Source organism: Myotis myotis, unplaced genomic scaffold (genome assembly GCF_014108235.1).
Source record: "Myotis myotis isolate mMyoMyo1 unplaced genomic scaffold, mMyoMyo1.p scaffold_m19_p_8, whole genome shotgun sequence".
Taxonomy (NCBI): Eukaryota; Metazoa; Chordata; class Mammalia; order Chiroptera; family Vespertilionidae; genus Myotis; species Myotis myotis.
The window spans coordinates 47435414-47449585 of NW_023416390.1; the positions used below are offsets into that span (position 1 = coordinate 47435414).

Genomic DNA, 14172 nt, shown 5'->3' on the forward strand with positions numbered 1-14172 from the left:
TCAGTGACACCCCTGTGACACCCACGCATTCTCACCTAAGATCCCGGTCTTCCTCTCCGTGCGCGTCCAGGTACACTGAGCCCCACAGGCAGAAGCGGTGCCCTCGGATGATGATGATCACAGACGCATTGACCAGGAGGAAAATCCCTGTGCCAGCACCGCAGTTCTGAGAATGCTAAAAGATTAAAAATATATCCAATAACTCCATAATCAAATAGACTTTACATAAGAAAATCAAAAATCCCTTAAGTAAATTTCTTCTAAATAAAACAGGCATATTTTAAAAAATTTTAATAAGATTTTATCTAAGTTAAATTTACAATCTCACTTCTAACATTTTATTAATAATACATTAGGAGGAATTTGGGTAAGGATTATCTAGAAAAGCGATTAAAAGCCAATGCCGGGGTGGAGGGACAATTGGGCAATAAGGACACATATGTAGTATCTTAATCAATAAAGAAAAAGAAATTTAAAAAGAATAAGCAGGCACAAAAAAAAAAGCCAATACAAACCTAATTCAGAGATTAGCACCTACATTAGCATATATGGCTGTGATTTCGTTGCACAACACTCAAAAGTATGTATCAGTAAAGGATAGTGGGAGTAGGAAGAGGAAGAAAATTGTACTTATGAAAGGTTTTACTCAAAGACTCAGCTGTTTTGTTTTGCTTTGCTTTACCCTTTTACTGGGTTAAAAAGAACAAAAACAAACAAGAACAAAAAAGAACAAAATCTTTACATATACTGTTTATTTCCCCCAAAACCTAAACTTTTAGAGCTGGCTTGACCATATATATGTATCTATATAGCACATATCCATGTGATATGAAATTTTGAGTTTTCATAAAATTGCTATTATTTACTAATACTTACCAATACACATTCACAGTAACTTTGTTGCTTGCAGCACAGTCCTTTCAGGCATACAAAAGTGCCACAAACAAGGCAAACAGCAGGATCTTTAGGAACCTTGGTGCAGACACTGCAGGTTTTTCTGTGGTAGTACTGAAAAATGGTATTATAATTCTCAGGCAACTGTAGTAGGTGTGGTAACTTCCATCTTGACTCTTGGATAAGCAAGGCCTAAAACATTATCCAAAAATATTCATTAGTCCTATGTATTTAAGTCATTAACACAAAATACTTATTTTTTTAAATGAATTTTTAAAAAATGGAAAATCTGTCTCCAAAAATGTGACTTATTTTCTTTATTAACACTCTTCTCATTTCCATTTTACAAGTGACCAAAACTGTATTTCGAAAATTACCATTCTTTATTTTTAATGTTGTTTCTATTTAAAATATGATGCAAGGTTTAGATTAAGCACCATAAAACACTTAAACTTGTTATTACTTTAAAAGAAGAATATTAAATATAACTAAACATGCATAAAAAATATATCTAGATATACTTGTTTTATATATGCTTTCAAACAGTTATACATTTTTTTAAAACCAAGTTTTGACCTTTCTTAGCTAAATGATTCATTGGCTTTTTCTTTAGGGAAAGTCAAAGTTTTAACTCATTTCTATTTCAATACTTTATAACCTAGAGTGTGTGTGTGTGGGGGGGGGGGTACCTTTTTTCTGTCAAGGCCATTTGGATATTTATAACATCATTCTTGGGCCATACCAAGCTATCAACTTAAAAATTAGCCTGCTATATTTGGTCAAACATTTAATTAACTCACCCCTAATGCATTGGCAGGGCCAGACCAAATGACTTCTCCGGCCTTATACAGCCCAAGGGCCTGATGTTCCCTACCCTTGATCTAATTATAAAGTATTGTTCTCCTTCCTAGAAGGTGTAAAATCTTCTTATACCTCAAGCTAAGATATTTTGTATCCATAAGTGCTGGGGCTACAACTCTTCATAAATTTGCTTACTTTTTTTTAAAATGACAAATTAGTTCAATTTTCCTGCAGGATATACTTTATTGATTGTTTGCAGGGATATAAAAATATTAGTAACAGCACTCATTTTTTTTCTAGATGCTACTTCATTAACACAAATAAAATGTAGTATGAATCTATTAGCTTAAGAAACTGTAAAGATGGCAGGCAACTCTTATGTGATTATCTCACATTATCTACAGCCATAATCCATCTAACTCAATGCAGTGGCTAAATAGCTAACCTGGTACTTATCAGTAAGTTCATGGATAAGGTGACCATGGAAGCAAGGGTAAGGACAATATATGGGCCTACAATATGCTATTTGCCAGTACTCAGTGCCCATCCCTGGATTCCAAAAACTGCTATTCCATGATGGGTTGATTATATTGGAACTCTTCCATCAGTGGAAGGAATGGCAGTTTGTCCTCACTGGACTTGATACTTAGCAAGATTAGACTGTGAACTACCCAGTAACTCACACCACAAGGCCTCTAATAAAATAATCTTCTTCTATACAGGAGTATTGATTGTTCTCTCACAGCTAGAAATGGACAGATTAGGAAACCAGGGTTTAAAGGTGGTTGTGGCATCTTCCATGATTTCATCTAAGAATTCGGTTTTTAATTTCTGTTTCCCTAAGGAAGCTGTGTACTCTTCTCCACCAGATTCCACTGATTTAGAAAGTAAATGTCATCTAATCATTCTAGGTTACCCACACCACTAAGAGAAGAAAGGGAATGGCTCACAGCACTGTCTGAAGGGACTGACCCTGACCGGTGGCTATCAAGAGCAGCTGAGATGCTAGTCAAAGGAGGTGAAAGAATAAAGTCATATATTTGACTGTATATTAACTACAGCTTTATGACTGGTTGTAACTTTTGCTTTCTGTGGCATACATTTTTGCAACAATTTTCATTCTTTCCCCCTTTCTCTTACTATTGAATTCAGGGTGAGTAGGTGCTAATTAAAATTTTCTAGATGACTGGGGTGTAAGTACAACAAAATCACAAAAGGAATGTACATCTGCCAGACCCTCGGGAGGCTGATGATGTAACTATTGGATGTGACTTCAGTTTGCATATTTTGAAAAGTGTTTGTAGAGGTGATGTGATGGTTACTTCATTTTGAACACAGAAAGAAGTGAAACTCTATGAATGAGAAGAAAGATGTCTATGTGCTGGGCAAGTAAGATGTGGAGGTAATGGGCTACCAGTGTTTTTTATTTTCCATTTGTCCAACATCTTTATCTGCATCCTTATATTAATGGTATTACAAGTTCTTTTGGAACAAAAACAACCTCTTTTCCTGCTACAAACAAGTCTGATAGGGTTGCCCCCTCACTAGATATACCCACCACAGGGGTGTGCATATGATACAAATTAGGCTAACCAGGTTCTCTCTCCCAGGAATCTGAATCTTGAGTGCACATGGAGGGAAGGAAAATGGTTGAGGCAGAGTCATCCAGGGGTAGAACTTCAGAGAAAACAGACCACAGGTTTGCAACCAAACTGTTTGAACTAAAGAATCTTAAGTGATGCACATTAGAAGCACTAACTCAGGCTATCTTTCAAGGGTACTGTTATTGGACTATTTAGCTTCATTCACTGTTTATCTTTCTAAGTCCCTATATTCAAATTTAAAATTCCTGGCAAAGAAAATCTGGTTGCCCTAGAGTCCCAGCCAGGGTTAGAAATAGAACAGAGTGAAGCAGGAACAGGAGGAGGGGTGCAGGTCAGGTGGTGATGCATTCCAATAACCAGTAAAAACTCTGCATGAATAAGTTTATCAATAAATGTCTGACCTTAAAACAAATAATTACCACTATATTTTACAAAAAGATAAAATATTTTTAAATAATAAATTCTTATTCTCCATCAATATCCACACCAATATTATTCATCTAAAATGTAGGCCTTCTCTTACACTATCAAATAAGTTATTTTTCTCTGTTGCTTAACCCATGGCTCATATGAAAACAAAAACTTTAATGATGCTCATCTCTTTTTCTCCTGTCCTGGTTCTACAATTACACCCACCTCTTACTCCAACTCATGCCTCATAGGTTTTCAGACATCAAAATAGAACTTCAGATTCTAGCTACAAACTGTGAATAAAGAAACTACTAGACAGAAAAAAGATTTTTATACATAACATACAAGATTCAATTAACTTCATGAATTTCCCATTCCTTTTTTTAAAAAAATATAAAATGATATATTATCTCTTCAAGGACTTCGACAAAAAAAAATAGAAATGAGTAAAATAGACATTTATTATTTATGCTTATCTTGCCTTTATTATTCACTTCAATGTTTTAAAAATTAAGTATAATCAGACACTTCCATCTGAAATACTAATCTTTTTATTTTCCCTTTGATGTTAAAATTAAAATTCTAATTTTCCCTGAAATTTGGTTCCCTTTCATCAATTCTATTTCAGCCAATGACATCCTACCACCATTTAATTGTTCCACAAATATTTATTAGGTCACTAGTCTATAGCAGGCACTTTATAGGAACTAGGGATTCAAGGATATACAAATAATTTTTGCTTTGTGGAGCCACAAATCAGACACAATAAACAGTGATAAATATGGCAACTGTGAGAGACAATGGCAAAAGTACTGTTATACAGCACAACAGTACTATCATACAGGAAAACAGAGGGAGGGGGTTAAGGCTTCAGAGGAATATGGACTATCAGACAAAGCTTTACAGAAGAGGTAACAAAACCTTGATGGATTAATTCAGCAGGGGAAGGGTAGGAAGTTTATTTTAGATAAAAGCAATAGCAACAAGCAATAGCACAGGTGTTTGAAGATATATAGCACAGTTAAGAAACATTCTTTTGGTTTGAGCAAGGTTGTGGGCAAGGGAGTGGTACAGAATAAGGTTAGAAAGGTAGGCAAGATGGGGAAAATCCTTGAATGCTTTGCAAAGAGTACATTGATGGGACATCTTCAATGGTGTTTAAGCAGGAGCAGGTTCCTATCAGAACTATGTGTACTCACTACTATTCTTCTAATGATGTGAGTTCAAGATCTTAAAGTCATGTGTATATGTTCACCAAGTCCTATCTATTTTTCTCAAATGTCTCTTGCATTGGTTACATTCTAATTTCTACTGTTAGGACAATAGTACAGATTTTCTTCACCACCTAAATAATCATCTCTGGCTTCCCTCTCTCCTTACTTAACTTACCTGCTAAAAAGCCACCAGATTACCCCATAAAACACTTACTTCTCTCATATTATGCCATTTCTCAAATACTGTAGTTCTAGCTATAGAAAATGTCTGAGCACCAAACTATGGCATTCAACCACCCTCTGCTGCCCCCACTCTCCAATACCAAACCTTTCTCCAGCTGAGCTGGCGGCAATGGGCCAGCAAATTTTAAAGTTCAAGGTGTGACCTTTTAGACCTGCTAGTCCAAATCTTTGATTTCTTTGTTGACAGTTCTCTTTCCAATAAGCTTACAAGTCCCTCATCTATCTTAAAATTCCTTTGTATCTTCCAAGTCTAATGCTATGATTATTTAAGGAATCAATAAAAACCTGACAACCTAAAACAAACTAAAAGTGACATAGTAATTCCTTAGCTTTATTGATTGAAATACTTCTGCTTTTACATTCAAAAACAAATATTATGTAAGTAAATCATTTCTCAATGTAATTAGTTTAATAAATGTTTCTAAGAATAGATGACCTATAAGTTTCAAATTCTTCATTAGCCTCTTAAATATTAGCACATGACCTCTATGGCAAGTGAGCACTATTCCTTTTACATACCTTTCCTTGTTCTGCATGTCTTTCAGTAAATGAATTTATCTCAGAACACCACTGAGCTATAATATCAAATGCTGGAACTGGCCAATCAAGACAGGAGGCACTGATGAAGGGATGTTCTGTTTGGTAAAATGTTGGCAGAAGTCCCAGGCAGCTGGAAAGAACTGAAAATTCTTCTTCTTCCTTTTAGACATGAAATAGAAAATTCTCAAGATATTTCATCATGAACATTTCCCATTTTAGGTATCTTTTTTTAAAATATATTTTATTGATTTTTTACAGAGAGGAAGGGAGAGAGATAGAGAGTTAGAAACATCGATGAGAGAGAAACATCGATCAGCTGCCTCCTGCACATCTCCTACTGGGGATATGCCCGCAACCCAGGTACATGCCCTTGACCGGAATCGAACCTGGGACCTTTCAGTCCGCAGGCCGACGCTCTATCCACTGAGCCAAACCGGTTACGGCCCCATTTTAGGTATTTTAAGTGTCATTCTCAACAATTACTTTTGGATAGTAAGAAAACTTTCTAAACTAAAGTACAGGGAGTAAAAGAAATGAGAGAAAGGTCCCTAGCTGTTATATCCAAATATCCCTATAATATTTCTCTCTGAAATTTAACTCCTAAGTGCCATAGTATCTGCTTCTTTTATACATTTATTTTCTAAACTAGAGGCCCTGTGCACGAAATTCATGCACTGAGGTGGGGGGGTCCCTCAGCCTGGCCTGCGCCCTCTTGCAGTCTGGGACCCCTCAAGGGATGTCCACCTGCCAGCACTCAGACATCTCTCTCACAGTCTGGGGCTCTTGCAGTCCGGGACCCCTCGCTCCTTACCACCCACCTGCAGCAGAGGCAGGAGAGGCTCCCACCATCACCACTGCACTAGCCAGCCTGAGCCCAGCTTCTGTGCTCCCTGTGGGAGCACACTGACCACCAGGGGGCATCTCCTGCATTAATTGTCTGCCCCCTAGTGGTCAGTGCACATCATAGTCACCGTTTGGTCAATTTGCATATGAGGGTTTTATTATATAGGACTAGAGGCCCGGTGCACAAAAATTTGTGCACTCGGGGGGGAGGGGGGTGGTCCCTCAGCCCAGCCTGTGCCCTCTCGCAGTCTGGGGCCCCTCGGGAGATAACGACCTGCTGGCTTAGGCATGCTCCCGGGTGGCAGAGGGCAGGCCTAATCCCTAGGTGCAGCCCCTGGTCGGGCTCAGAGCAGGGCCGATTGGGAATTGGGGCGCCGCCCCGTCATGCACAGAGCAGGGCGGACTGGAAGGTTGCAATGCCACCCTCAGTCATGCTCAGGGTAGGGCCAATTGGGGGGTTGGGGCACCGCCCCCTGTCACACTCAAGGCAGGGTCGATGGGGAGGTGGCGGCGCCACCCCCTGTCACACACAGAGCAGGGCCAATCAGGGGGTTGGGGCGCTGCCCCCTGTCATGCACAGAGCAGGGCCCATCAGGGGGTTTGAGCGCTGCCCCCTGTCATGCTGATCCCGGTGCCAGGAGACCTCGCGGCTCCGCTGATCCCGGTGCTGGGAGGCATATTACCCTTTTACTATATAGAATAGAGGCCTGGTGCATGGGTGGGGGCTGGCTGGTTTGCCCTGAAGGGTGTCCCGGATCTGGGTGGGGGTCCCCACTGGGGTGCCTGGCCAGCCTGGATGAGGGGATGATGGCTGTTTGCAGCTGATCACAGACCCTTCAGGGTGGGGGTCCCCACTGGGGTGCCTGGCCAGTCTGGGTGAGGGGCTGAGGGCTGTTTTCAGGCTGGGACTGAAGCTCCCAACTGCTCCTTTTTTTCTTTTCTTTTTTTTTTTATTCTGAGCCAGCTTTAGCTCTGAGGCTCCAGCTCTTAGGCCTCCGCTCCTGAAAGCAGGTATCTGGTTTGTTTAGGTTCTACAATCGAAACTCTGTATCAACTCCAGGTCTGAGATCCCAGCTAGCTGAAAGCTGGTTTCTGGGGTTTTGTTTAGCTTCTATTTTTGTAACTATGTTTCAAACTGCCAGCTCAGAGGCTTGCAGCGGCAGGCGGGGAACGTTGGAGTCCTCTGTCACTGAAGCAAGCAAGCCTCATGTTAGTTTCAAGCTGCCTGGCTGCCGGCCGCCATCTTGGCCGGCAGTTAATTTGCATATCTCGCTGATTAGCCAATGGGAAGGGTAGCTGTCGTATGCCAATTACCATGTTTCTCTTTTATTAGATAGGATAGTATGGTCACATAACTGATGAGTACAGTCTATAGAGTCATATTTACTCTGAAAGTCAATGTTAATTTAGGACAAAAGCAAAGTGACTTTGGTTAAAAAGACATAGCTTGTCAGTGTGGATGAAGAATAAGAGTAAAAGCATGGAATACACAAGAGGCAATGCTAAATAATTTGCATGTGAAACAAAGTCAGTTTTAAAAGAAGGGAGGCCCTTGCCAGTGTTGCTCAATGGCTAAAGTGTTGACCTCCTACAGCAGTGATGGTAAACCTTTTGAGCTCGATGTGTCAGCATTTTGAAAAACCCTAACTTAACTCTGGTGCCATGTCACATATAGAAATTTTTTGATATTTGCAACCATAGTAAAACAAAGATTTATATTTTTGATATTTATTTTATATATTTCAATGCCATTTAACAAAGAAAAATCAACCAAAAAAATGAGTTCGCGTGTCACCTCTGACATGCGTGTCATAGGTTTGCCATCACTGTCCTACACCAAAGGGTCTCAGTTTTGATCCTGTGCCTGTGGGAGGCAACCAACTGATGTTTCTCTCTTTCTCCTCTCTCTCTCTCCGCCTCCCTCCCTTCCACTCTCTTTAAAAATCAACTGAAAAAATATTCTCTGGTAAAGATTACGAAAAATAAATAAATAAGTCTGTCAAAAACATTTTAATAAATAAATAAATAAATAAATAAATAAATAAATAAAAATAGAAGAAGTGAGTTTTAAAAAACTTCCGAGATCCAAGTGTCCGGCGATCTGAAGCTCCACTCAGTTATAATAGAACCAGAGAAATAAGTCATCCAAGCACTCACATTTTGAAAGTTTATTTTTAAGGAGTTTGTTAGCCCTGTGAAAACCAAAGTATACTCCCTAATCTTTTTTTATTTAACTGAAAAAACCATTTTTGAGGCTAGTGTGTCTACTTTCTTCTGTCCATTGGATCAATTCCTATCATCCTTCAAATCTCCGAGCTCCCCAGAGAAGCCTCCCCTCACCCCTATTAATGAGACTTCACATTACCCAGCCCCATTCAGATAAAATTAATCCTTCCACACCTTGTAAACATTTCTCTTTTGGATATTTGCTATTAGTTACTTTAAAAATAAATTAGCCTTTCCTATAAGACTGTGGGAGCGGTTCCTGGGTGTAGGAGCTCTGTCTTCCCAGGGCTTGGCACATAATAGAAATTCAACCAGCATCTCTTTGCAAAAGTGAACTAATTAATTATCTAGATTAAGTACAAAATTTGAAATATGGTACAAAGATAAAAAAGCAAAATGATAAGAAAGCTAAAAAATGTTAATTTTTTAAATCTCTAGAAATAAGGCCACAAATCCCCCATTTATATAGCTATGCAAAGAGGGCATTTTTAAAAACAACTTTATTGAGGTATAACTTCCATAACCATAAAATGGACCAACCTTAAGTGTAGTTTGATGAATTTTAGTAAAAGTATAATCATGAAACTACTGCTACCATAAAATTTTAGAACAATTCCACTCCCCCAAAATATTCCTTTTACCCCTATGCAATCAATTCCAGCCCCTTCTCCTGCCCAAGCAACCACTGATATGCTTTCTGCCATTGTAGTTTGGGATTTTACATTTCATATAAATGAAACCATTATGTGTTCTTTTGTGCCTGGCCTCTTTCACTTAGCATAATATTTTGAGATTCATTCATGTTATAGTGTGTATCAGTAGTCCATTCCTTCTTATTACTGAGTAGCATTCCACTATATGAGCATACCACATTTTGTTCACACGTTCACTTGTTGAAGGACCTCTGGGTTATTTCCAGTTTTTGACTACTATAAATTAGGCTGCTATGAACATTCAATTACAAGTATTTATGTGGACATACGCTTTCATATCTTTTGGTAGATAACTAAGAATAGAATCATTGTGTTATACAGTTAAGTGCATGCTTAATATTTTAAAGAAAACTGCCAGAATTTGACTATACCACTTTGCATTCCCACCAGCAATGAATAGGAGTTTCATGGAACTCTACCCAACTCCTTATCAACACTTGTAACATTAATTTATACTCCTCTAATCAACAATGATGTTGAACACTCTGTCATGTACATATTGGTCATTCATATATATTCTTATAAGAAGTGCTTGTTCAAATTTTTTGACCACCGTATGTTTTTTGTTTTCTTATTGTTGAGTTATAAAAGTTCCTGATATATTCTGGATACAAATCCTTTCTCAATATATATTTTTTAAATTTTTTTATGAAAACAACAAACCCACAGATCCGAGAAGCTTAATTAATTCAAATCAGGAGGAAATATAAATAGGTCCATTACTGGAGTTCTCAATGTTAAGATGATAACATTATAATGTTACAGCGTCAGTTCTTCCAGTTAAGATGAGAGTTCTAAATTAATATTTAGAGTCAGTGAAAACCTTCCCCATCCCCCCAAAAAACTAAATAGGCTTTGTTTTTTTATAGGAACTTCAGGCTGATTTAAAAATTTTGTGGAAATACAATGAATAGCCAAAACATACCTTGAAAAAGAACACATTTTGAGAACTTATACTGTATGATTTCAAGTCTTACTATTTTAAGTCTTTTTTTCAAGATCTCATTTGAAAGAAAGGTTCTACTGCTAAAGTATGTTTGAAAACTCCTGCTGCAGTATCATGGGACTCAGGAGGGGAGAGATTAAAGGAAGGTGTGATGAGGCATATCAAACTGTGCTGTGATCAGATGGTCCTTAGTAACATTTGAGGCTGCAGGAGAGTATTGGCAGGGGGAAAAATAGATTTTGTGGGGTTAAGGAGTGAGTAGAGAGTAATGTAGGCAGCTGGTAATAGACCACAATTAGAAAGAGAAGGAACAGATGTAGGTAAATGTCCTGGTTGGGCAGCCCCTTCCTCGTGCCCATGCTCACTACCATTAGTGCTAGGGATAACTTCTGAAGTTAAAGGTATTTTGATTAAAGCTGTAGTCTTCAAGTGAGTTACTTGATTTAACAAGACCAAGACTCCACAGGTCTCTCACTCTATCCACTCTTCTAGTAACTACAAAATCAGTCTCAGACAACCCTGATGTATGGAAATATTCGTATTTTTGAAGTCACTTTGGCTTTCCAGTGCCTGGATTGCTGTTAAAAAAGAAAAACCCCACAGCTTAATCCCTACTTTTTGTTTAAGGAGATTCTCCTAGATTATTGGTGCAATACAGTGATGTGAAGAATTTTTGAATATTTTTAATTTGTTCAATATCTTATAATCCTAAATACAAAGTTTTGGGGACAAATATGTAGAGTTTAATCTCAAATCACTTGATAAAAACCAAAGAACACAAACTATGCAATGGCCAATTACATAGGAGAAAAGGAATAATCAACTTCTTAATTCTGATATACTTCAGGCTTCAACGATCATAAATATGATAAATACCGTAATGGCCACATCAAATTCACCGAAAATGAATGGCAGATAATGCCAAAAACATAATCCTAAAAGCTAATTTGGTTTACTTACCTTCTGCTTTCCTTTCCTGTCACTTTCTTGCCTACTCACATTGACCAACAGTTCTAAGAAATATATTAAACTAGTGATAACTCATTCATCCAAGTTTTAATATAAATGACTATAAATTGAACATTTTGTTGTTCTAAAATTACATAAACACCATCATATCTTCAGATAACCAGCTTTCTGACCAACATAATTTTTAAAGGATATTAAAAGCAATTAGTGATAAATGTATCAATAGAGATGGTGATAACTATTATCAATATGAATACTATGATCCTGTTAAAGTATTGGGCATTTAATATCACTGATCTAATCCAAAACTACTTAAATATCAAATATTAGTAACATTACCATAAAAATGAGTGGATGCTAACAAATACAAAATATAATAACAATAAGTATTCTAAATAGTTATTCCTTTTAGTTAGACTAAAACAATGCACCCTAATCTCTATCCCAAATTATACCTGGCAGCTAGGTAAATCTTCCCCAAAAAGGTGATGCTGAAGAAGGCTGGTGATTCTGAGGAAAGGTAAGCAGAAGTCCTGCAAGTATTTTTCCATGGATTCAGAAGACCAAGCAATAGGGCTAACCTAAAGTTAAAAAAAGAAAACCTGAATAATTCATTCTGTGATATAGCTTTAAAAATTATATTCATAATGGCAACAAAACCTAAATTTTTAACTAAATAACCACTACATCTAACCTTAGAGAAAACATACCATTGCACACTCCTGAGCTCCTTCTTCATGGTATAACTTTCCTTTAGATAGTTCACTTATCACAAAGCTCAATAGCACTTTATAAGACTTTTCTGCATCACACGTATTCTAGGAAAAATTAAAATATTAGTTATCTCAGTCACTGAATTTACAAAAAGTTAACATTGAAAAGAACACTTTTTAAAGAGTACAGCATAATTATGATTACATTAGAGGCCTGGTACACGAATTCATTCACACTGAAAGGAAATTAATTAAAATAAATATTTTAATATCACTATTCACCCTTTCTCTATAATAGACGTATTAACCAAATTCACAATCGACAATGACAAATGGTAACATACACATGTGATTGGCGCCAGCAAGAGCTTTATATGTATCACGTATGTGTGAGTCAACTTAGCCTTTTATAGATATAGACTAAACTTGCTTAATTAGACCTGCTTTCTGATGTAGCTAAACCTTTTCCAGCCCAGTGAAGCACCCCAACTTCTCTTCCAGGTAATTGTCAGCAACACATCAGTAAATATCAACATGAAGCAGATTATTATTGTAGATCATGCAGGGAGAACAAAGGGTAATATATTTAACTGCAGCAGTGTCGACTATATTTTGCACAGTGAGAAAACCTGAAGTCATTTTCAAGGTCCACCATTTCTTACTTCTTTTCAGTCGGGTCAAGTTTCTAAGTCTCTGTTTTCCAGCTAATGAAAAGAAAATAGGATTCCACCAAGTCTCCCATCTACCTACTCCAGGACTTCTATGAGGATCAAATGAGATGAGGCACGGGAGAATGCTTCACAGACATTTGGTTAAAGTGTGAAATGTTTCCACCTGGCTATAAAGCAAGTCATGTTCCTGGGCAGAAGAAACTGAAAGGAGGCTAGTCGCTAGGGAGAAAAAGCCGGCATTGCTACGTGACATCATTACCCAGATGGTAGGATACTTAGCATATTAGTTTTTTATATATATAGCTTATTTTTCAAGTATGTAAACTTCAATTCCTCAAAACCTATACATTTACACAATGAAGTACTACTCAGCTGTAAAAGGAAGAAAATTTTATGTTTTGTGACAGCATGGATGGACCTGGAGAACATTATACTAAGTAAAGTAGGTCAGACCAGTCAGAGAAAGACAAGTACCATGTCATTTCATTCATATGTGGAATTTAATTCATATGTGGAACAAACTGAACTGACAAGCAAAATAGAGACAAAATCATAGAGAGCAGGCAGGCAGCTCTGGTGTGTGTGGAAGGATGTTGGGGGGCCGGGTGGAAAGACTGACAAAAAAAAGAAAAAGAACTCATGGACATGGATAATAGTGTGATGACTTCAGGGGGAAGGCAAAGGGGTAGAGGTAGAAGAGGGCATGGGGTGGGGGGGAATAAATGGTGATGAGTGGGGAGCAAAGAAATCCTGGTATAAAGTCTCTTTTAGCAGATATTCCAAAGAAGAAAAAAAATATGCTAACTGTAATGACCATTTTTCCAACACAACTGAACTTCCTTATCAAATTATCTCTATAATATTCTTTTGAAAAATACATATTTTTATTGCTCTAGGGTAGATTCAATCTGGCAAAAATCTGTTTTCACTGGTATTATACCTGAGGATAAAGAATTATATGGTGGGTTGGAATAAACGAGGCTCAAGAAGAAAGAAAAGAAGGAAAGGGATGAGAAGAAAAGAAGTAAAGGAAGAAGGAAATGAAAAAAAAAAAAAGGAATGAATGATACACAATGATACATTTCATTACTTATATAGCTGTTTCCATTATTTACTAGAGGCCCAGTGCACAAAATTCGTGCACTCGGAGGAGTCCCTCAGCCTGCCCTGCTCCCTCTCGCAGTCCTATGAGGAGTGGGCCTAAGCCATCAGCTAGACATCCTTAGCACTGCCTCAGAGGCAGGAGAGGCTCCCGCCACCACCACTGCACTTGCCAGCCGTGAGCCCAGCTTCTGGCTAAGCGGCTCTCCCCCTGTGGGAATGCAATGACCACCAGGGGGAAGCTCCTGCATTGAGTGGGATCGAGCCAAAACTGGCTCTCCAA

General features: G+C 37.9%; 1 protein-coding gene across 12 annotated transcripts in view; it reads right to left on the bottom strand.

The window, feature by feature from the left end:
* UBR3 (ubiquitin protein ligase E3 component n-recognin 3) overlaps positions 1-14172 on the bottom strand; it is a 188863-nt gene that overhangs the window by 4271 nt on the left and 170420 nt on the right. For 10 of the 12 annotated variants that reach the window (XM_036319910.1, XM_036319917.1, XM_036319909.1 and 7 more), the window contains 5 exons: positions 12115-12222; positions 11860-11985; positions 5687-5866; positions 877-1086; positions 36-175 (listed from right to left, as the gene is read on the bottom strand). In XM_036319910.1, the coding sequence (XP_036175803.1) occupies positions 36-175; positions 877-1086; positions 5687-5866; positions 11860-11985; positions 12115-12222 (764 nt within the window). The remainder of the gene's footprint in view (positions 1-35; positions 176-876; positions 1087-5686; positions 5867-11859; positions 11986-12114; positions 12223-14172) is intronic. The other 2 variants (XM_036319916.1, XM_036319918.1) reach the window with 2 other exon arrangements.